Source organism: Saimiri boliviensis, chromosome 17 (assembly GCF_048565385.1).
Source record: "Saimiri boliviensis isolate mSaiBol1 chromosome 17, mSaiBol1.pri, whole genome shotgun sequence".
In the NCBI taxonomy this organism is placed as follows: Eukaryota; Metazoa; Chordata; class Mammalia; order Primates; family Cebidae; genus Saimiri; species Saimiri boliviensis.
The window spans coordinates 5,837,182-5,860,545 of record NC_133465.1 but is presented as its reverse complement, the minus strand read 5'-3'; the positions used below and the strand labels follow the sequence as shown (position 1 = coordinate 5,860,545).

General features: G+C 43.5%; 1 protein-coding gene across 4 annotated transcripts in view; it reads left to right on the top strand.

The window, feature by feature from the left end:
* The first annotated feature begins 2,203 nt into the window (after window positions 1–2,203).
* GDPD1 (glycerophosphodiester phosphodiesterase domain containing 1) overlaps window positions 2,204–23,364 on the top strand; it is a 65,178-nt gene continuing 44,017 nt past the window's right edge. For 3 of the 4 annotated variants that reach the window (XM_003929095.3, XM_074388086.1, XM_003929093.4), the window contains exon 1: window positions 2,204–2,480. In XM_003929095.3, the coding sequence (XP_003929144.1) occupies window positions 2,339–2,480 (142 nt within the window). In that variant the 5' untranslated portion in view covers window positions 2,204–2,338. The remainder of the gene's footprint in view (window positions 2,481–23,364) is intronic. The other variant, XM_074388087.1, reaches the window with a different exon arrangement.

Here is a 23,364-nt window from a genome sequence, read left to right as displayed (position 1 = left end):
CAGGCTGAAATGCAGTGGCACCAGGAAGGCTCACTTCAACCTCGACTAAAGAAATTTTTATACTTTGTTCTTTTACAAAGGTGTTTCCATTTCTCTCGATATTTTTGGTGTTAGATGAAGAAATAAATGGCTACTGATAACCAACTGATACAAAAGTCTTTTACAGCTACTTTTTAAAATCGAATGAAGGCTCCCCGTTTTTATTTATTTATTTTATGAGGAGTCTCACTCTCTCACCCTGGCTGGAGTGCAGTGGCATAATCTCGGCTCACTGCAACCTCTGCCTCCTAGGTCCAAGCGATTCTCCTGGCTCAGCCTCCTGAGTAGCTGGAACTACAAGTGCACGCCACCACCCTGGCTAATTTTTGTATTTTTAGTAGAGATGGAGTTTTGCCATGTTGGCCAGGCTGGTCTCGAACTCCTGACTTCAAATGATCTGCTCGCCTTAACCTCCCAAAGTGCTAGGATTACAGGCTTGAGCCACTGCGCCCGGCCACCCCCTGTTTTCTTCTTTCTTTTTTTAGTTGAGATAGGGTCTTGCTCCGTCACCCAGGCTGGAGTGCAGTGGTGCAATCAGAGCTCACCGCAGCCTCCATCTTATAGGCTCAAGCAATACTCCCACCTCAGCCTCCCGGGTAGCGGTGACTACAGGTGCGCGCCACCACGCTGGGCTAATTTTGTTGTATTTTTTGTAGAGATGGGGTTTCGCCATGTTGCCCAGGTTGGCCTCCAACTGCTGGGCTCAAGCGATTCACCCTTTCCGGCCTCCCAAAGTCCTGGGATTACAGGCGTGAGCCACAGCACCTGGTTGAATCACAGGATTTTAAATACTCTGCTTTTCTAGTCCTGTGGGAGACGTGGTTTTCTCCGTAAAATTTCTCCATCTGGGCCGGGCGCGGTGGCTCACGCCTGTAATCCCAGCACTTTGGGAGGCCAAGGCGGGTGGATCACGAGTCAGGAGATCGAGACCATCCTGGTCAACATGGTGAAACCCCGTCTCTACTAAAAATACAAAAAATTAGCTGGGGATGGTGGCGTGTGCCTGTAATCCCAGCTACTCAGGAGGCTGAGGCAGGAGAATTGCCTGACCCGGGAGGCGGAGGTTGCGGTGAGCCGAGATTGCGCCATTGCACTCCAGCCTGGGTAACAAGAGCCAAACTCCGTCCCAAAAAAAAAAAAAGAAAAAAAAAATTTCTCCATCTGTCCTGGGTGATTTATTTCTTTTACATTAAAGTGTGGCTCTTCGTGTGTTAGAAGTTTTTATTTATTTATTTATTTATTTATTTTTGAGACGGAGTCTCACCGTCGCCCAGGCTATGGAGTACAATGGCGCCATCTCAGCTCACTGCAACAACCGCCCACGCCAGGCGATTCTCCCGCCTCAGCCTCCCGAGTAGCTGGGATTACAGGCGCCTGCCACCCTGCCCAGCTAATTTTTGTATTTTTAGTAGAGACGGGGGTTTCACCATCTTGGCCAGTCTGGTCTTGAACTTCTGACATCGTGATCCACCCGCCTCGGCCTCTCAAAGTGCTGAGATTAAAGACATGAGCCACCGGTGCCGGGCCAGCAGTTTGTAATTTGTGGGGTGAAGGGAAACTAGTGGAACCTTCTGGTACTTTGTTATGTCTTTCTAGGAGTTTTAGGTAGTATTTTACAGACTTGGCAGTTTCCTTATTTTATACGGACTGGGAAGTCAACAAATATTTCTGCAGTGCTTATTGTGTGCAAAGAATCAGGATTGCACTTTCACAATGAAATGAGGGAGGCGAACGGCTGACCTCTCAGATACTTGACCAGCAAACCAGTACCTCTTCTAGTATATGTGACCATAGGGGAAGTTCTCTCTAGGCTAGATAAACGCAGGAGTTTATTTAGCGTTTTAGCCAGCTTTATTGCCTCCACAGGTGACAATGATTTGCATTTCCTGGAGTAGGGGCTGAGACGTGCCCTGGAATCTTTCCTCTTTCCTGTGGATTTTCCAATGAGGGTTTTCCGTGAATAGTCTTTTCTGCTTGAGTGATGGGCCAACACACGGGCAGGTTCGCAAGCTTTGTCTTCCTGCGGATCCGTCCACAGAGGCAGGTGACAAACGCTCACTCGAGGATGTCTTGCAGGCTCCTACTCAGGAACCCAGGCGCGCCTGCGCGTCGGAGCCCCTTGGTGGCGGGGGTCCGGCTGCGCATGCGCAGTCGGCCGGCCCCGACAAGTGCGCTGCACCATTGGCACCGGCTGGGGGCGAGCCGACCTCGAGCCGCCGCCGCCGCCGCCGTCGTTGCTACTGCCGCCGCGGCGTTCCGAGGGCCCGGACGTGGGAAGACTTCCCACACGGTGACTGAGATGTCGTCCACTGCGGCTTTTTATCTACTGTCTACGCTAGGAGGGTACTTGGTGACCTCACTCGTGTTGCTTAAATACCCGACCTTGCTGCACCAGAGAAAGAAGCAGCGATTCCTCGGTAAACACATCTCTCACCGCGGAGGTGAGAGGGGGGTCCCCGGAACCCGATGGCGGAGGTGGGGGGTGGGGGGAGGAGGCTGAGGGTCCTTTGCGGCTCCGCAGAAGGCAGCCGGGTGGCCGCCATCCCTGAGAGTCTGAGGGAGAACGGGGTTGCGCGGACTGGGGGCTCCTCCGGAGGCGAAGGCTGTGTGAAGGGGAGGTCTCCTGAGGGATCCCCAGTCTGAGCCACGGCGGGGGTCTCTCGCGGGCAGCAGGGCGAGGGGGGTCCTCTGAAATGGGAAAGACCCGATCGAGACTGAAGGGGAGGCGGAGCGTGTCTCGGCGGATGGAAGGATGATCGCCAGGTCCCTTCCTAGCACCGAGACACAAAGGGGCAGAGCGGTGCCGCGCCGAAGGGGCTCGGCGGGGGGCACCGGGGACTCACTGCTCGGAGCGAGCCGGTGGCTGAGTGGATGGGAAGAGCCGAGGCGGGGAGCAGGGCGGGGGATTTTCGAGAAGCGGTGCCTGGGGGCACGTCCCACCCCCACGCTCCGAGCACTCAAAATTGAGTGGAGAGAGGGAAAACGAGTCCCCCGAGACAGGGACATTTCCCAAGGTCACAATGAGAGCTTGGGCTGAACTGAGACAGGAACTAGAGTGTCCAGGTCCCCAGGGCTGCAAACCTTAAGACCTTTTTTCTGTCCTCTGAGTACTGCAAAAAAAAAAAAAAAAAAAAAGAAAAGAAAGAAACGCAAGGACAGGTGGATTTTTCAAAAGACTAAAAATGATTTCTTTTAGGACAGGACAGTATTGTTTAAATAAAACAAAAAATAAGTTTCCTTTGGAAAAGTGTTTTGCTAAAAGGAGCCTAGGTTGCCCACTCTCTAACTTCCCAGATAACAGGTCAAATCTTTGCTTCTTCATTATTGTGTTAATAACGTGTCCTCATTGCATTTCATGTATGATGTATAAAGTTTGGTGAAATTGGATTATCTTCAATCAATTTTCACTGTTCTTTTAAGGATGAATGTTAAACCAGTTTAAAAGTTGCTTGAAATTGAATACATACTTGAAATGATAATTTCTAAGAGTTTACAGTCCAAAACTTGATTTAGTACCATAACCACTTTACTAACACGTATCAGCCAAGGAATAAGATTTTGAAATACAAATACAGACATACATGATCATTCTTCTGGATTTTGTCAGTGAAACATAGTTCTAATGAGTGACTTCAATACTATTCTAGTCTTCCCACTCATGAAGAGCATCAGAGGTTTTAAAGGGTGGCCAGCCAAATGCCATGTTATTGCTTATTTGGGTTATCTGTTTTAATAAGCTATGTGGTTAAACTGTAGGATGACGTTTAACTACTAAGGTGCCTTCAACGATTGGCACCAGGGGCCAACTTTTAGTATTTAAGTTGTTGTCACAGAAACAATCTTCTTTTCTTCTTCTTCTTCTTTTTAAAGACGGGATTTCACCATGTTCGTCAGGCTGGTCTTGAACTCCTGACCTCAGGTGATCCACCCGCCTTGGCCTCCAAAGTGCTTGGATTACAGGTGTGAACCACCACGCCTGGCCTATCTTCTTTTTCTTTTTTGTTATTTTTTGTTTGTTTCTTTTTTTTTTTTTAATTAAAAAAATTTTTCTTCATCATCATCTTCTTATTCTTTTTTTTTTTTTCACTTATTATTATTATTATTTTTTTTAAGATGGGGTTTCACCACATTGGCCAGGCTGGTCTTGAACTCCTGACCTCAGGTGATTCTCCTGCCTCAGCCTCCCAAAGTTCTAGGTTTACAGGCCTGAGCCACCGTGCCTGGCTCATCTTTTCTTTCTTTATTCTTCTCCTCCTCCTCCTCCTCCTCCTCCTCCTCCCTCTCCTCCTCCTCCTCCTCCTCCTCCTCCTCCTCCTCCTCCTCCCTCTCCTCCTCCCTCTCCTCCTCCTCCTCCTCCTCCTCCCTCTTCTTCTCCTCCTCATTCTCCTTCCTCCTCTTCTTCCTCCTCTTCTCCTTCTCCTCTTTCTTCTTCTTCCTTCTCCTTCTTCTTCTTCATTTCTTCTTTTTTGAGGCGGAATTTTGCTCTTGTCACCCACACTGGAGTGCAATGGCACAGTCTTAACTCACTACAGCCTCTGCTTCCCAGGTTTAAGTGATTCTCCTGTCTCAGCCTCCTGAGTAGCTGGGATTACAGGTACCCGCCACCACGCCCAGCTAATTTTTGTATTTTTAGTAGAGACAGGGTTTAGCTATGTTGGCCAGGCTGGTCTCCAACTTCTGACTTCAGGGGATCCACCTGGCTTGGCCTCCCAAAGTGCTGGGATTACAGGCATTGCACCTGGCCAGAGTAAAGTCCTATTCTGGGGATGGGCAGTACACATTACTTTTTTTTTTTTTTTTGAGATGGAGTTTCGTTCTTGTTACCCAGGCTGGAGTGCAATGGTGTAATCTCGGCTCACCGCAACCTCCACCTCCTGGGTTCAGGCAATTCTCCTGCCTCAGCCTCCTGAGTAGCTGGGATTACAGGCACGTGCCACCACGTCCAGCTAATTTTTTGTATTTTTAGTAGAGACGGGGTTTCACCATGTTGACCAGGATGGTCTCGATCTCTCGACCTCGTGATCCACCCGCCTCAGCCTCCCAAAGTGCTGGGATTACAAGCTTGAGCCACCAAGCCCGGCTTACTTTTTTGTTTATTGTGTTGACTGATTTACAGAAAGTATGCTTACTAAAAACTCCAAAACAAAACCAAACCAGATACTCTAAAAAGCTATCTAAACTGTCATTGTGAATGATCAAAATTTTGTTTTAGAAGGAATACTTGTCAATCTTTGAAATTTTGCAACAAGTTGAAAAAACCCAGTGCTCCATAGGCATTAAAGACTGTGCTAGATCATCATAGCAAGTATCAAAGCCAGGATAAGCTAGATCTCAAATTTTTGGTTACTGTTCAAGATACTTTTAAACTATTTTCTTCCTAGATATTGAGTCGTTTCAATATTACCTCTTATATAAAAATTTCCATTCATTATTTGTAAATGTGGCATCAGTATTTATATATTTAAAGATGTAATGGATTCTTTTTTTTTTTTTTTGAGACAGAGTCTTACTCTGTCATCAGGCTGGAGTGTAGTGGCACAATCTTGGCTCACTGCAACCTCCGCCTCCCAGGTTCAAGCGATTCTCCTGCCAAGTAGCTGGGATTACAGGCACGTGTCACCACGCCCAGCTAATTTTTGTATTTTAGTAGAGACGGAGTTTTACCATGTTGGCCAGGATGGTCTCAATCTCTTGACCTTGTGATCTGCCCGCCTCAGCCTCCCAAAGTTCTGGGATTACAGGCATGAGCCACCGCACCTAGCCAATGTAATGGAAGTTTTATGAAAATCTTGTTAAATATCTGCAGACTAAAAATCTGTTTTACCTATATAATGGTCCTACAACTGTTCTGGAAAATCTTACCCAACAAGAAACCCAAGTGACACTCAGGATCGGAGGAACACATTTTATTATGCTGGCGGGCCCAGAAGGGTTGCACCCAAAAGTCTGGACCTCGGCTTAGAATAGTACACAGTTTTTATAGGTAAGGGGAAGGGAATGTAACTTAGGACTTCAGGAATTAATTTAGGACTTCAGACAACGCAGCAGGTTTTAGACAACGTGGCAGTTTCTCCTAAAGGTTTTCCAGTTAGTAAGCAATAAGCTGATGTACAGAAGCAGAAAGAGGCAGTTACTAACAAAAATAGGGGCAGTTTTAAAATAGGGATGGTTGCCGACTACGTGCTGACAAAATTCTGGGCAAAATTTCCACTTCACAACCACTGTAGTAAGTTCCCATGTCAGTGCTTCATACACTTTTGTTGAATATGTACACTCAATACTCCGGTTGAATCCAGAGTGATAGAGGAGATAAAACACTTTGTCATGCAAGATACTATGTCTCTGGACAGTAAGAGACATATGTAACTAGGAAGGAATTACTCCCTTGATTGCCTTTAATTTTTGTCTTAGACATGGATAATAGCAATCACTGGTTTCTCTGTGCAGGTTACTAGTATTTGGGCTTATTCTCTATTGCCATAACTGCAAATACCTGATATTTATTTATTTTTCCCCATAAGTAAACAATGATATTTCTTGTAAATTAGGTATATGACCATTGAAACATTGATCATGTTATGTGTATAAAGTATATGCACTTGAATTGATATAACCTGAAATTCTGAGTATCTACCCTGTTTCTACAATATTAGGTCTACTCCAAAAACATGATAAAGATTGTTTTTTTGAGACAGAGTCTCACTCTATCACCCAGGTTGGAGTGCAGTGGCGTGATCTTGGCTCACTGCAACCTCTGCCTCTGAAGTTCAAGTGATTCTCCTGCCTCAGCCTCTCAAGTAGCTGGGACTACAGGCACGTGCTGCCATGCCCGGCTAATCTTTTCTATAGTAGAGACAGGGTCTCACTGTGTTAGCGGTTCTCTTGACCTTGTGATCTACCCACCTTGGACTCTCAAAGTGCTGGGATTACAGGCATGAGCCACCATGCCTGGCCACATGATAAAGATTTAAATCACCCGAGTCAGATACTAGATTTGCCAGTAGTTAGCCTTGGGAACAAGTCTTAGTTTCTTTGTTTATTTTTCCGGACAGACTCTCGTTCACTTACCTTAGCTGGAGTTCAGTGGCAGCGAGCCAGGATTTTGCCATGTTGGCCTGGCTGGTCTTGAACTCCTGACCTCAGGTGATCTGCCTGCCTCCACCTCCCAAAGTGGTGGTATTACAGGTGTGAGCCATCAGGCCTGGCCAGCCGGAAGCCTGTTTTTACTTACTACAAACTGGGGACCATTTGCTTTGCTTACCTCTTTGAGTTGTAATGATGATCAGGTGTATAAAAGCCTCTTTGAAAAGTGTGAAAGTGTTTAGAAATATTATATGGGTGGATACAAAGTTTTCACAGTTGTATTTTGTAACAAAACTTTGAGGTCATTGAAAAGGAATGAGATCAGTCTTGTGGTTTCAAAGTTTTAATTTAACATTTTGGCCTTTTACTAGGATTGATAGTCTTTTAAAACAGAAAATACTCTGTTTCAAAAATTAAGTGCTGTAGGCTTTATTTCTTTAAAGCATAACATTGTATTTAGTGTATTATATTGTAATAGGATCTGTTGATCCAGCTGCTTCCCTTACTAGACTCTGAGTTCCTTATGGGCAGGGATCAGATTTGTTAGTTTCTGTGTTTCTAGCCACTAGTACAGATGCTGACATATGATAGAATAATAGCTAATTGTCTGCTAATTATCTACTGTGTACTAGATACTTTTCATGTGTCTCCTAAATTTATTTGATCATATAACATTTTTAATAATTACAAAGTGTTGATGAAACATCAGTAAGACTAAAGAGAAACCCTTTGGATTAAATGGAGAACAAACAATGCTCTCAAAGACTATTTTCTTAATTACTATATAAATTATGAATTTTATACTATTTTTTTTTTTTTTTGAGACGGAGTTTCGCTCTTGTTACCCAGGCTGGAGTGCAATGGCGCGATCTCGGCTCACCGCAACCTCCGCCTCCTGGGTTCAGGCAATTCTCCTGCCTCAGCCTCCTGAGTAGCTGGGATTATAGGCACGCACCACCATGCCCAGCTAATTTTTAGTATTTTTAGTAGAGACGGGGTTTCACCATGTTGACCAGGATGGTCTCGATCTCTTGACCTCATGATCCACCCGCCTCGGCCTCCCAAAGTGCTGGGATTACAGGCTTGAGCCACCGCGCCCGGCTAAAATCATACTTCTGCCAGGCGAGGTGGCTCACACCTGTAATTCCAGCACTTTGGGAGACTGAGGCAGGGAGATCACCTGAGGTCAGGAGTTCAAGACCAGCCTGGCCAACGTGGTGAAACCCCATCTCTACTAAAAATTAAAAAATTAGCTGGGCATGATGGTGGGTGCCTATAATCCCAGCTACTTGGGAGGCTGAGGTGGGAAAATTGCTTGAACCTGGGAGGCAGAGGTTGCAGTGAGCTGAGATCATGCCGCTGCACTCCAGCCTGGGCGAGAGAACGAGACTCTGTCTCAAAAAAAAAAAAAAAAAAGAAAAAGAAAAAACAAAATCATACTGCTTGTGCTTGAATCCCAGTTTGTTTTATTGATTATGTGACTTTAGCCAGTTTTTTCTTAGAGATAGTTAATATTAATACTACCTCATGGGTGGTGGTGAGGATTTTAATGAAATAATATATAAAGTGCTAAGTACAGTCTCTGGCTTTTGCTAATTATTAATGGCTTGGCTACCTTTTTAATATTTTAGTAGTGACTATGTAATAAACATAAAATAGATGAAGGATCTTAATATGTTGGCATGCTCCAGCTGTTAGGTTTAAATGAATTACAGTTAAATTTACTATGGAAAGCAGACATAGAAGATGTAAATAGGCAAATATGGAATGTAAATACTGGTAGTAATAATCATATTGACCGTGGCGAAGTGTGTTGAATTTCTGTCCTATCTTTTTCCTAGCATCTTTCCCCCAAGCCAAAAGATCCAACAAAAAATGTCTTTTTAAGACTCCCTGAACCCATCACAGATGTAAACAGTTATTAATTTATGCCCAGTCAGGCCGGGCGCGGTGGCTCAAGCCTGTAATCCCAGCACTTTGGGAGGCCGAGGCGGGTGGATCACGAGGTCGAGAGATCGAGACCATCCTGGTCAATGTGGTGAAACCCCATCTCTACTAAAAATACAAAAAATTAGCTGGGCATGGTGGTGTGTGCCTGTAATCCCAGCTACTCAGGAGGCTGCGGCAGGAGAATTGCCTGAGCCCAGGAGGCGGAGGTTGCGGTGAGCCGAGATAGCGCTATTGCACTCCAGCCTGGGTAACAAGAGCAAAACTCCGTCTCAAAAAAAAAAAAAAAAAAAAAAAAACTTATGCCCAGTCTTTTTAGCCCAGCTAATTTTGTATTTTTATTTTTTATTTATTTATTTTTGAGATAGAGTCTTGCTCTGTCGCCAGGCTGGAGTGCAGAGGCGCAGTCTCGTCTCACTGTAACCTCCGCCTCCTGGGTTCAGGCTATTCTTTCACCTCAGCCTCCCTAGTAGCTGGGACCACAGGCACGTGCCACTACACCTGGCTAATTTTTGTATTTTTAGTAGAGACGGGATTTCACCATGTTGGCCAGGATGGTCTTGATCTCTTGACCTTGTGATCCGCCCGCCTCAGCCTCCCAAAGTGCTGGGATTACAGGTGTGAGCCACTGCGCCCGGCCTTTTGTATTTTTAGTAGAGACGGGGTTTCTCTATGTTGATCGGGCTCGTCTCGAATTCCTGATCTCAGGTGATCTGCCAGCCTTGACCTCCGAAAATGCTGGGATTACAGGCATTAGCCTGAAATTCTAACAAATTTCAAATTTCAAATTATTTCAAACATAATACTCATGGAACATTCTTTTGTGGAATATTCTAAAAGATGTTAGGACAAAGTTCTTGCCTTTGGGATTTGAGAAGACTAGTAACATTGCTTACTTTCCCTTCTCAAGTTTTGAACCAGTTTAGAAATAAAATACAGGCATCAGATAACTAGAAGTCAAAATATTAACTCTATTATTAATATAACTGAATTTCGGCCCTATAGTGCCCTCTTGAAATTGATCTTAACACTAAAATGGAGTCCTTTTCCTTGCATTGACAGGACCTACCTTGGCAAATTTTCTATACAGATGAACAGAAATTTTATTTCTGAGGTTGGGCTACTCCAAATTAAGAGTACTCCGGCCGGGCGCGGTGGCTCAAGCCTGTAATCCCAGCACTTTGGGAGGCCGAGGCGGGTGGATCACGAGGTCGAAAGATCAAGACCATCCTGGTCAACATGGTGAAACCCCGTCTCTACTAAAAATACAAAAAACTAGCTGGGCATGGTGGTGCGTGCCTGTAGTCCCAGCTACTTAGGAGGCTGAGGCAGGAGAATTGCCTGAGCCCAGGAGGCGGAGGTTGCGGTGAGCCGAGATTGCGCCATTGCACTCCAGCCTGGCTAACAAGAGCGAAACTCCATCTCAAAAAAAAAAAAAAAAAAAAAAAAAGAGTACTCCGATGGGTTGAATTACAGATGGACAGACAGTTCTTTCTCTCTCCTTTTTTTTTTTTTTTTTTGTGACAAGGTCTCACTCTGTCACCTAGGCTGGAGGGCAATGACACAATCAGAGCTTACTATGGGCTCAAACTCCTGAGTTCAAGCAATCCTCCCACCTCAGTCCCCTGAGTAGCTGAGACTACAGGTATACACCACCAGGCCTGGCTATTTTTATTTTTTTATAGAAACGGAGTCCCACTATGTTGCCCAGGCCGGTCATGAACTCCTATACTCAAGCAATCCTCCTGCCTTGGCTTTATAAAGTGTTAGGATTATAGGCGTGAGCCACTGTACCCAGCCAGAAGACTATTTTTATTTAAAAGACTGGGGCCAGGCGCGGTGGCTCACGCCTATAATCCCAGCACTTTGGGAGGCCAAGGCGGGTGGATCACGAGGTCAAGAGATCGAGACCATCTTGGTCAGCAAGGTGAAACCCCGTCTCTACTAAAAATACAAAAAAATTAGCCGGGCATGGTGGTGCACGCCTGTAGTCCCAGCTACTCGGGAGGCTGAGGCAGGAGAATTGCTTGAACCCAGGAGGCGGAGGTTGCGGTGAGCCGAGATTGTGCCATTGCACTCCAGCCTGGGTAACAACAGCAAAACTCTCTCTCAAAAAAAAAAAAAAGACTGAGTAGCTGCCCAACATGGCGGCTCACGCCTGTAATCCCAGCACTTTGGGAGGCCAATGCAGGTGGATCACCTGAGGTCAGGAGTTCAAGACCAGCCTTGCCAACATATTGAAACCTTGTCTCTTCTAAAACAGACAAAATTAGCTGTGTGTGGTAGCACATGCCTGTGATCCCAAATACTTGGGAGGCTGAGGTAGGATAATCGCTTGAACTCGGGAGAACTCTGGAGACAGAGTTTACGGTGAGCCGAGATTGCGCCATTGCACTCCAGCCTGGGTGGGCAACAGGAGCAAAACGCTGTCTCAGAAGAAAGAAAGAAAGAAAACAAAAGAATGAGTAGAAAATTGTGGTTACTTAGGCTTGATTATTTAGCAGTTATGTTCTTTTTTTATTATTATAATTGTTATTATACTTTTTTTTTTTTTTGAGACGGAGTTTCGCTCTTGTTACCCAGGCTGGAGTGCAATGGCGCGACCTCGGCTCACCGCAACCTCCGCCTCCTGGGCTCAGGCAATTCTCCTGTCTCAGCCTCCTGAGTAGCTGGGATTACAGGCACGCGCCACCATGCCCAGCTAGTTTTTTTGTATTTTTAGTAGAGACGGGGTTTCACCATGTTGACCAGGATGGTCTCAATCTCTCGACCTCGTGATCCACCCGCCTCAGCCTCCCAAAGTGCTGGGATTACAGGCTTGAGCCACCGCACCCGGCCTAATTGTTATTATACTTTAAGTTCTGAGACACATGTGCAGAACGTACATGTTTGTTACCTAGGTAAACATGTGCCATGATGGTTTGCCGCACTCATCAACCCATCATCTGCATTAAGTATTTCTCCCAATGCTATCCCTCCCCTAGCCCCCATCCCCCAACAGGCCCTGGTGTGTGATGTTTCTCTCCCTGTGTTCATGTGTTCTCACTGTTCAACACCCACTTATGAGTGAGAACATGTGGTGTTTGGTTTTCTGTTCTTGTGTTAGTTTGCTGAGAATGATGGTTTCCAGCTTTATCCATGTCCCTGCAAAGGGCATAAACTCATCCTTTTTTTTTCTTAAATTGCATTTTAGGTTTTGGGGTACATGTGAAGAACATGCAAGATTGTTGCATAGGTACACACATGGCAGTGTGATTTGCTGCCTTCCTCCCCTTCACCTATATCTGGCATTTCTCCCCATGCTATCTCTCCCCAACTCCCCACCCCACACTGTGCTCCCCTATTTTCCCCCGACAGACCCCAGTGTGTGATGTTCCCCTCCCTGTGTCCATGTGTACTCATTGTTCAACACCTGCCTATGAGTGAGAACATGTGGTGTTTGATCTTCTGTTCTTGTGTCAGTTTGCTGAGAATGATGGTTTCCAGGTTCATCCATGTCCCTACAAAGGACACAAACTCATCGTTTTTGATGGCTGCATAATATTCCATGGTGTATATGTGCCACATTTTCCTTGTCCAGTCTATCATTGATGGGCATTTAGGTTGGTTCCAGGTCTTTGCTATTGTAAACAGTGCTGCAATGAACATTTGTGTGCATGTGTCCTTATAGTAGAACGATTTATAATCCTTTAGATATATACCCAGTAATGGGATTGCTGGGTGAAATGAAATTTCTATGTCTAGGTCCTTGAGGAATCGCCACACTGTCTTCCACAATGGTTGAACTAATTTACACTCCCACCAACAGTGTAAAAATGTTCCTATTTCTCCACATCCTCTCCAGCATCTGTTGTCTCCAGATTTTTTAATGGTCACCATTCTAACTGGCGTGAGATCGTATCTCAATGTAGTTTGGATTTGCATTTCTCTAATGACCAGTGATGATGAGCATTTTTTCATATGTTTGTTGGCCTCATGTATGTCTTCTTTTGTAAAGTGTCTGTTCATATCCTTTGCCCACTTTTGAATGGGCTTGTTTGCTTTTTTCTTGTAAATCTGTTTTAGTTCTTCGTAAATTCTGGATATCAGCCCTTTGTCAGATGGGTAGACTGCAAAAATTTTTTCCCATTCTGTTGGTTGCCGATTAACTCTAATCACTGTTTCTTTTGCCATGCAGAAGCTGTGGAATTTTTTTTTTTTTTTTTTTTTTTTTTTTTTTTTTTTTTAAAGACGGGGTTTCACCATGTTGGTCAGGCTGGTCTTGAACTCTCAACCTCAGGTGATCCTCCCACCTTGGCCTCCAAAGTGCTTGGATTACAGGCATGAGCCACCATGCCCAGCCTGAAGCTGTGGAATTTGATTAGTTCCCATTTGTCTATTTTGGCTTTTGTTGCCAGTGCTTTTGGTGTTTTGGTCATGAAGTCCTTGCCTACGCTTATGTGCTGAATGGTTTTGCCTAGATTTTCTTCTAAGGTTTTTATGGTGTTAGGGGCTTTAATCCATCGGAGTTAATTTTAATGTAAGGTGTCAGGAAGGGGTCCAGTTTCTGCTTTCTGCACATGGCTAGCCAGTTTTCCCAACACCATTTATTAAACAGGGAATCCCTTCCCCATTGCTTGTTCTTGTCAGGTTTGTCAAAGATCGGATGGTTGTAGATATGTTGTGTTGCCTCCAAGGCCTCTGTTCTGTTCCATTGGTCTATATGCTCTTTTTTTTTTGAGATGTAGTCTCACTCTATTGCCCAGGCTGGAGTGCAATGGCTGAATCTCGGCCCACTGCAGTCTCCGTCTCCCAGGTTCAAGCAAATTCACCTGCCTCAGCCTCCTGAGTAGCTGGAACTACAGGCGCGCACCACTATGCCCAGCTAAGTTTTGTATTTTTAGTAGAGACAGGGTTTCACCATGTTGGATGATTGCAATCTCTTTACTTCGTGATCCACCTGCCTCAGCCCCTCAAAGTGCTGGGATTACAGTTGTAAGCCGCCGCACCTGTCTGCAAGCAGTTATGTTCTTGGAAATGAATAAAGTGAGTCTGTTACTTTAAGAAAATAATCTAGCTGACTTGTATTGAGGCAGCACCAAGATTAATTTTCAACTTTCTTTTTCATTTTTATTTTTATTTTTTAGACTAGTCAAGTGCAGTAGTGAGAAGGAGGGAAAGAGTAGAACAAGGAGTTCGATCTGTAACTGACTGTGAACAATCAATTGAGATAACTCACTACCTTTGGACCAGCTTAATTTGAGCTTTCAATAAAAATTAGAATTTTAGAAAACTTGTATCTGTCACCATGATGAGCTTGACATCGTTTAAATTAAAATACAAGGCCAGGCACGGTGGCTCATGCCTGTAATCCTAGCACTTTAGGAGGCCAAGGTGGGTGGATCAACTGAGGTCAGGAGTTCAAGACCAGCCTGGCCATCATGGAGAAACCCCATCAAACCCCATCTTAAAAACAAAAAAAAAGTAAAAAATAATTCTTAAAGACTTTCCTAATGAACACAGATATTAACAAGTGTGATTTTTAAAATATTGCCTAATGTGTCAACATTTAGAAGGCCAGCATGATTCAATGAATTGATCGTTTCTAGATGAACTATGCATGCTATCAGAAAATCATGCATGGGTGGGGCCGGGCACGGTGGCTCAAGCCTGTAATCCCAGCACTTTGGGAGGCTGAGGCAGGTGGATCACGGAGGTCAAGAGATCGAGACCATCCTGGTCAACATGGTGAAATCCCATCTCTACTAAAAATACAAAAAAATTAGCTGGGCATGGTGGTGTGTGCCTGTAATCCCAGCTACTTAGGAGGCTGAGGCAGGAGAATTGCCTGAACCCAGGAGGGAGAGGTTGCAGTGAGCCGAGATTGCGCCATTGCACTCCAGCCTGGGTAACAAGAGTGAAACTCCATCTCCAAAAAAAAAAAAAGAAAATCATGCATGGGTGAAAGATCATTCAAAGTTCAAGATGGACCAATGGATTTTCACATAATAGAGTATGAAGTGATTACTCATATGGCTTAGATTCCACATTGCAATTGAGAAACTAACACTTGTTGAGCTGCTTGTGGTGGTGCCTACCTGTATTCCCAGCTATTTGAGAGGCTGAGGCAGGAGGATCACTTGAGCCCAGGAGTTTGAAGTTGTTGCTATGATCATGGCTATGAATCGCCACTGAACTTCAGCCTAAGCAACATAGCAAGACCCTGTCTCTAAAGTAAGGAAACGAATTACCACTTATTGAATTTTGATGTCATATCAAAGAAGACTCTTTCATTTCCAACTACACATCTCCGTGACTGTGGGTATAAATGAAGCAGATATGAAAATCTTACTGCTTTCTCTTAAACCAGATATTAAACAGATTTGCAAAAATATAAAGTGATACCACTCTTTTCATACATTATTTTAAAAAAGTTATTTTTTATAAAAATGTTATTTTAACATGTAATGTGTTTATTATTTTCTCTCTCTCTTTTTTTTTTTTTTTTTTTTGAGATGAAGTCTTGTTCTGTTGCCCAGACTGGAGTGCAGTGGCAAGATCTGGACTCACTGCAACCTCCACCTCCTGGGTTCAAGCAATTCTCGTGCCTCAGCCTCCTAAATAGCTGGGATTACAGGTGGTGCCACCATGCCCAGCTAATTTTTTTTTTTTTAGTAGAGATGGGTTTTGCCATGTTGCCAGGCTGGTCCCAGTCTTCTGAGCTCAGGCAGTTAACCTGCCTCAGCCTCCCAAAGTGCTAGGATTACAGGCATGAGCCACCACACCTGGCCTATTTTCAAAGTGAGGATGTAGAAGTCAGCTTGAAGGAACTAACGCAGAAATCAGCTTTGATCACTTGTTAAGGTGGTGTCTGCCAAGCTTTTCCACTGTGAGGTTACATTTTCCCTTTAAAATTAATAAGAGAAAAGGCCCTTATAATTAATAAGAGGCTCCCCGCCTCAGCCTTCCAAAATGCTGGGATTACAGGCATGAGCCACCACACTCAGCCAATTTTTAGAGGGAAATACTTTTAAAAAGTACACAAATATCCCATTCCTTAGCAAATCATGAATCCGTTTATTAAAATGGATTCAGAATTTTATTATTTATTTTTTCTTAACTTTTTTTAAATAACTTTTTTATTGTTATTTTTTGAGATGAAGTCTTGCTTTGTCTCCCAGGCTATAGTGCAGTGATGCGATCTCAGCTCACAGCAACTTCTACCTCTATGGTTCAAGCGATTCTCCTGTCTCAGTGTCCCAAGTAGCTGGGACTACAGGCACCTACCGCCATGCCCAGCTAATTTTTGTATTTTTAGTAGAGACAGGGTTTCACTGTGTTGGCTAGGCTGGTCTCAAATGCCTGGCCTCAGATGATCTGCCTGCCTCATCCTCTCAAAGTGCTAGGATTACAGGCATGAGCCACCGTGCCAAGCTTGGATTCAGAATTTCTTTTTTATTTTATTTTAATTTTTTATTTATTTATTTTTTCTTAAATTTTTCTTTTTTTTTCCATAACATTCTTGGAGTGCAGAATTTCCTACTCACTGATTTAAAATCTGTCACTATCATTATTTTGATGCTAGCAGTGTCACAGATTTGTCCAGTGAGAGGTCCTTCAAGCTGGCTCTTGTGTCCTTTTAACTTCTTTGCTCTTTGAGACAAGTGGTCAGTAGTTTAACTTAACTTACTGGTAACCCCTTTAGCACTCTTGTCTTTTTAGAAATATTCAAGAGTGGGCTGGGCGTGGTGGCTCACACCTGTAATTCAAGCACTTTGGAGGCCAAGGCGAGAGGATCACCCAAGGTCGGGAGTTCAAAACCAGCCTGACCAACATGGTGAAACCCCGTTTTTATTTTTTTTTAAAAAAAAAAGAAAGAAAGAAAGGAAAGAAATATTCAAGGGTGCTTTGTTTTTGAATATTATCTGAATATAATGTATTTCCATAGTTTTTGATCAAAACAAGGGCCAACTAACGCCATCCAATAAAAGGGTCATCTAACCTCAAAAGGCAACTTAAAAAAAACCAAATAAACCTATAACCTTCATATTTACTGCATCTGTTATCTATCATTGCATCAAGTCTAGTAACCAAGTGAATCTAAAATCAAACTCGTGTTTTTTATTTTTTTAACATGGGTATCTTCCTTCTGCTAAAGTGATGAAATTTTAGCACATTAAAACCAATATATTTGCTTCTGCATATCATATATTTCTATTGATTATTAATTAGGTCATCATAAGAATACAATCTAACGGGGCTTGGCATGGTGGCTAATGCCTATAATACCAGCACTTTGGGAGGCCAAGGTGGGCAAATCACGAGGTCAGGAGTTTGAGACCAGCCTGACCAACATAGTGAAACCCTGTCTCTATTAAAAATACAAAAATTAAGCCAGGCGCGGTGGCTCAAGCCTGTAATCCCAGCACTTTGGGAGGCCAAGGCGGGTGGATCACGAGGTCAAAAGATCGAGACCATCCTGGTCAACATGGTGAAACCCTGTCTCTACTAAAAATACAAAAAATTAGCTGGGCATGGTGGCGCGTGCCTGTAATCCCAGCTACTCAGGAGGCTGAGGCAGGAGAATTGCCTGAACCCAGGAGGCGGAGGTTGCGGTGAGCCGAGATTGCGCCATTGCACTCCAGCCTGGGAAACAAGAGAGAAATTCCGTCTCAAAAAAAAAAAAAAAAAAAACACAAAAATTAGCTGTGTGTGGTGATGTACACCTGTAAAAATACAAAAATTATCCAGATATGGTGGCATGTGCCTGTAGTCCTAGCTACTCAGGAGGCTGAGACACGAGAATTGCTTGAACCCAGGAAGTGGAGGTTGCAGTGAGCCAAGATTGTGCTGCTATACTCCAGCCTGAGCGACAGAGCAAGACTTTCTGTCTTTAAAAAAAAAAAGTTTTTTTGGGGGGGCCGGGCGTGGTAGCTCAAGCCTGTAATCCCAGCACTTTGGGAGGCTGAGGCAGGTGGATCACGAGGTCAAGAGATCAAGACCATCCTGGTCAACAAGGTGAAACCCCGTCTCTACTAAAAATACAAAAAGTTAGCTGGGCATGGTGGTGTGTGCCTGTAATCCCAGCTACTCAGGAGGCTGAGACAGGAGAATTGCCTGAACCCAGGAGGCATAGGTTGCAGTGAGCCGAGATCGGGCCATTGCACTCCAGCCTAGGTAACAAGAGCGAAACTCCGTCTCAAAGAAAAAAAAAAAAAAAAAAAAAATTTTTTTTTAACTTTTGAGTAGCATCCATAAAGTTAGTTAACATTTTTTACATACTATATAACATTAGACTATTTTTTATAATTCAGTATGTTCACATAAAAATCTGTAAAATTACAATATTATTTATTATTCCAGTTAATTAATGGACATTTACCAAGCACCTACTCTTTAACAATCATGCTAATGATTGTTATTATTATTACTATTGCCATTATCACTATGATTTTAATGTTTCTCCGAATGTTTACTATAGAATTTCACTGAATCTAATGCCTTTGGTTATAAAGTACACACTTTTTACATACATGTTAAGAAAGAGACCCCTGGCCAGGTGTGGTAGCTCATACCTGTAATCCCAGCACTTTGGGAGGACAAGACGGGTAGATCATGAGGTCAAGAGATTGAGACAATCTTGGCCAACATGGTGAAACCCCATCTCTACTAAAAATACAAAAATTCGCTGGGCGTGGTATACGGTCCCAGCTCCTCGGGAGGCGAGGCAGGAGAATCACTTGAACCTGAGAGGCAATGGTTGCAGTGAGCCAAGATCATGCTGCATTCCAGCCTGGTGACAGAGAGAGACTCCTCAAAAAAAAAAAAAAAAAAAAAGAAAAAAAAGAGCCCCTATAAAAGTTGATGGAAAAAAAAAAAAGAGAGAAAAGCTTGCCAATTAAATTGTTCATTATACACCCTTAATTGTAAAGTACATCTTCAGAGATGTTAAAAAGTGAAAAGCTATCATTTTAGAATTGATTGGCTGGGCACAGTGGCTCACAGTTGTAATCACAGCACTTCGGGAGGCCGAGTGGGAGGATTGCGTGAGCTAAGGAGTTCGAGACCAGACTGACCAACACAGTGAAACCTCATCTCTACTAAATAAAAAAATTATCCTGATGTGGTGGCGTGTGCCTGTAGTCCCACCTACTCAGGAGGCTGAGGCAGGAGAATTGCTTGAACCCTTGAACACAGGAGGCAGATGTTGCAATGAGCCGAGATTGTGCTTCAGCCTGGGTGACAGAGCAAGACTCAGTCTCAAAACAAACAAAACAAATAAACAAAAAGAATTGATGACATACAGCAATTTAATTATTAATTCATTTGATTACACCAATTCTATGAAAGTTAGATAGCTTTTCTAAGGTCGCATAATTATTAAACAGATTGGAGATCAAGTATACTAAAACTCCAGAGTCTCACCCTTAACCACCATAACTATACTCCCTTCAGTCAAGGTGATTAAAACAGTCACTTCTTTTAAGCAATTCATGAAAATGGGAGGAGAGAAATAGATAAATAATTTATGCCATAATATGATAAATGCCTTAGTAGAGCTATGCATAAGAGACTATGGGGATACAGAGGAGAGACTGTTTAACTCTATCTGAGGAGATGTATGTGTACCAAGTCCTCTTTGGTCTTTCCTTTGACAAATAAGCAGATATTACAGCTTAAAAATCATGGTTAGGCCAGTCACAGTGGCTCATGCCTGTAATCCCAGCACTGGGAAGCTGAGGCAGGAGGATTGCTTGAGTCCAGGAGTTTGAGTTTGAGACCAGTCTGGGCAACATAGTGAGATCCTTGTCTCCACATACACACACACACACACACATTAGCTGAGCATGGTGGCATGTATGTAGTCCTAGCTACTTCGGAGGCTGAGACTGGAGGATTGCTTGAGCCAGGAGTTTGAGGCTGCAGTGAGCTCTGATTGTGACATTGCACTCCAGCCTGGGAGACAGAGTGAAACCCTGTCTCAAAATAATAATAATGATAATAATAATGTTTAAGTTCTGTCTAACCCTCTTGTGTTGCTGTGGTTGTGTTTTGATCTTTGATTCCTACTGTTGCAGTTAAAAAATATTCAAAATACAGATTAAGTTTCCCTAATCTGAAAATCTGAAATGCTCCAAAATCTGAAACTTTTTGAGCACACTCACAGCTCCACAAGTGGAAAATTCCTGGTAAAAAATAATTTGAGGGAAAAAATAAATTTTTTAAAAAGAAAAAATAGATATATATACAGCAAATTCCCTACCTGACCACATGTGACAGGTTGCAGTCAAAAGAAAAGCAAACAACACACTGCTTATTCAGCATCCCCAAAGGAAAAAAGGCCCTTCCAGCTCCCTTCAGTTACAATATCTTTTCTGAGTTTGCCCAGATTTCCTCATGCAAGCATGCCCATGAAGGGTAATAAAATGGTAGGTATTTAGACTGGTCACAGCAACAGCAGATTCCTCATGATGCCCTGCATGATGCCAAGACCTATATGCATTATTCATTGTGTGTTTTTGGTTGTTTGCTTGCTTGCTTATTCTCTGCTCTTTGGTATAAACATGTTGTTAAAAATATCAAAAAGGCCCACAGATACTCCTGTGGGTTATAGTGATAAGAAAAAGAGTTAACATTTATGTTTATCAGTTGCACAGAAAGCTAAGGTGTTGTAAAAACTGAACAATGGTGTAAGTGTGAAATATCTTACAGAGGAGTATGGTGTTAGAATAACCGCTATATATGACCTGAAGAAAAAGAAAGATAAACTGTTCAAGTTTTATATATATCGGAAGTAGTACATATGAAGTGGAAGTGATGAACAGAAGTTAATTAAAAATAGGAAAACACTGCATAAAGCTGAAATGAAGATCTTAATCATGTATTGAAAGTGCATCCAGCCGGGCACGGTGGCTCAAGCCTATAATCCCAGCACTTTGGGAGGCCGAGGCGGGTGGATCACGAGGTCGAGAGATCGAGACCATCCTGGTCAACATGGTGAAACCCCGTCTCTACTAAAAATACAAAAAAATTAGCTGGGCATGGTGGCACGTGCCTGTAATCCCAGCTACTCAGGAGGCTGAGACAGGAGAATTGCCTGAACCCAGGAGGCAGAGGTTGCGGTGAGCCGAGATTGCGCCATTGCACTCCAGCCTGGGTAACAAGAGCGAAACTCCGTCTCAAAAAAAAAAAAAAAAAAAAAAAGTGCATCCATCAGCATCACAGTAAATACATGCCACTTCATGGTATGCTGATTAGGAAACAAGCAAAGAGCTATCATGATGAAGTTAAAATGAAGGGAACTGTGAATAATGAACAGGCCAGATGCAGATTTTTTTTTTTTTTTTTTTGAAACGGAGTTTCGCTCTTGTTGCCCAGGCTGGAGTGCAATGGCGCAATCTTGGCTCACCGCAACCTCTGCTTCCCGGGTTTAAGTGATTCTCCTGCCTCTGCCTTCTGAGTAGCTGGGATTACAGGCATGTGCCTGGCTAATTTTGTATTTTTAGTCGAGATGGGGTTTCTCCATGTTTGTCAGGCTGGTCTCGAACTCCTGACCTCCGGTGATCCGCCCACCTCAATCCCCTAAAGTGCTGGGATTACATGCGTGAGCCACCGCACCTGTCGCATTTGCAGAAATTTAAGAGATGTGACATTACATTTTTAAAGATTAATGTTGATTTAGCATCCACTGATTACGAAGCAGCAAAGAAATTCATTGACAAGTTTGCCAAGGTTATTGCTGTTGAAAAGCTGACCCAAGAACAAGTCTATAATCCTGATGAAACAAGAATGTTTTGGCATTACTGTCCCAGAAAGACACTGGCTGCAGCTGATGAAATGAGAATTAAGGATGCCAATGATAGAATAGCTATGTTAGGATATGCTGATGTAGCAGGCATGCATAAATGTAAACTTTCTGTGGTAGGCAAAAGCTTCCTTCCTCACTGTTTTCAAGGAGTGCATTTCTTACCAGTCCGTTATGCTACCAAAAAGGCATGCATGGATCACCACGAATATCGACATCTTTTCAGATCGATTTCACAAACATTTTGTACCAGTGGCTCCTGCTCACTGCTGGGAGGTTGGACTGGATGACAACTGCAAGATTTTGTTATTCCTTGACAACTGTTCTGCTTATCCACCAGGTGACATTCTCATACAAAATAATGTTTATGCCACGTACTTCCCCTAAACGTGACTTTATTAATTCCATGTGACCAGGGTATCCTTGGATCAATGAGAGTAAATATAAAAACATTTTCTTGTGCTAGCAGTAGTGAATAGAGGTGTGGGTGTGGAATGTTTTCTTTTATTTAAAATTAAGACAACCACAGATTGTTCCCATGGATGATTAACATAGTGACTCCTTTGCTTTCTGATAGTTTGGGGGACACAAACTTTGTTTCATGCATAAACTTCTTTTTGCTGCGTTGCCCAGGCTAGTCTCAAACTCCTGGGCTCAAGTGATCCTTCCATCTGGGCCTCCCAAAGTGCTAGGATTATAGATATGAGCCACCATTCCCTGCCAGAAAGTTTTCAAAAGGAGTTTAGCATGGACACCTTATATGCTGTTGCCAATGCTTGGAACACAGTGAATAAAGATAAATTTGTGTGTGCCTGGTGCAACCCCTGGCCTCTGACTATGTTTAGTGATGATAATGAACAAGTGGTGACTTTTTTTTTTTTTTTTTTTTTGAGATGGAGTTTCACTCTTGTTACCCAGGCTGGAGTGCAATGGCACGATCTCGGCTCACCGCAACCTCCGCCTCCTGGGTTCAGGCAATTCTCCTGCCTCAGCCTCCTGAGTAGCTGGGATTACAGGCACGCACCACCATGCCCAGCTAATTTTTTGTATTTTTAGTAGAGACGGGGTTTCACCATGTTGACCAGGATGGTCTCGATCTCTTGACCTCGTGATCCACCCGCCTCAGCCTCCCAAAGTGCTGGGATTACAGGCTTGAGCCACCGCGCCCGGCACAAGTGGTGACTTTTAAGGATTCCATGTGTCAACAAAGTGAGAAAAAAAATGATGTCTTGGCCGGGCGCGGTGGCTCACACCTGTAATCCCAGCACTTTGGGAGGCTGAGGTGGGCAGATCACTAGGTCAAGGGTTCAAGACCAGCCTGACCAAAATGGTGAAACCCCGTCTCTTAAAAAAAAAAAAAAAGATGTCTGACCTACTTACATATACAAAAAAATTGCCTTGCATTTGTGAGTAAATTGAAAGAAGTGGATATCAAAGAAATTTTTTTTTTTTGAGACAGAGTCTCCATCTGTCACCCAGGCTGGAGTGCAGTGGTGTGATATCGGCTCACT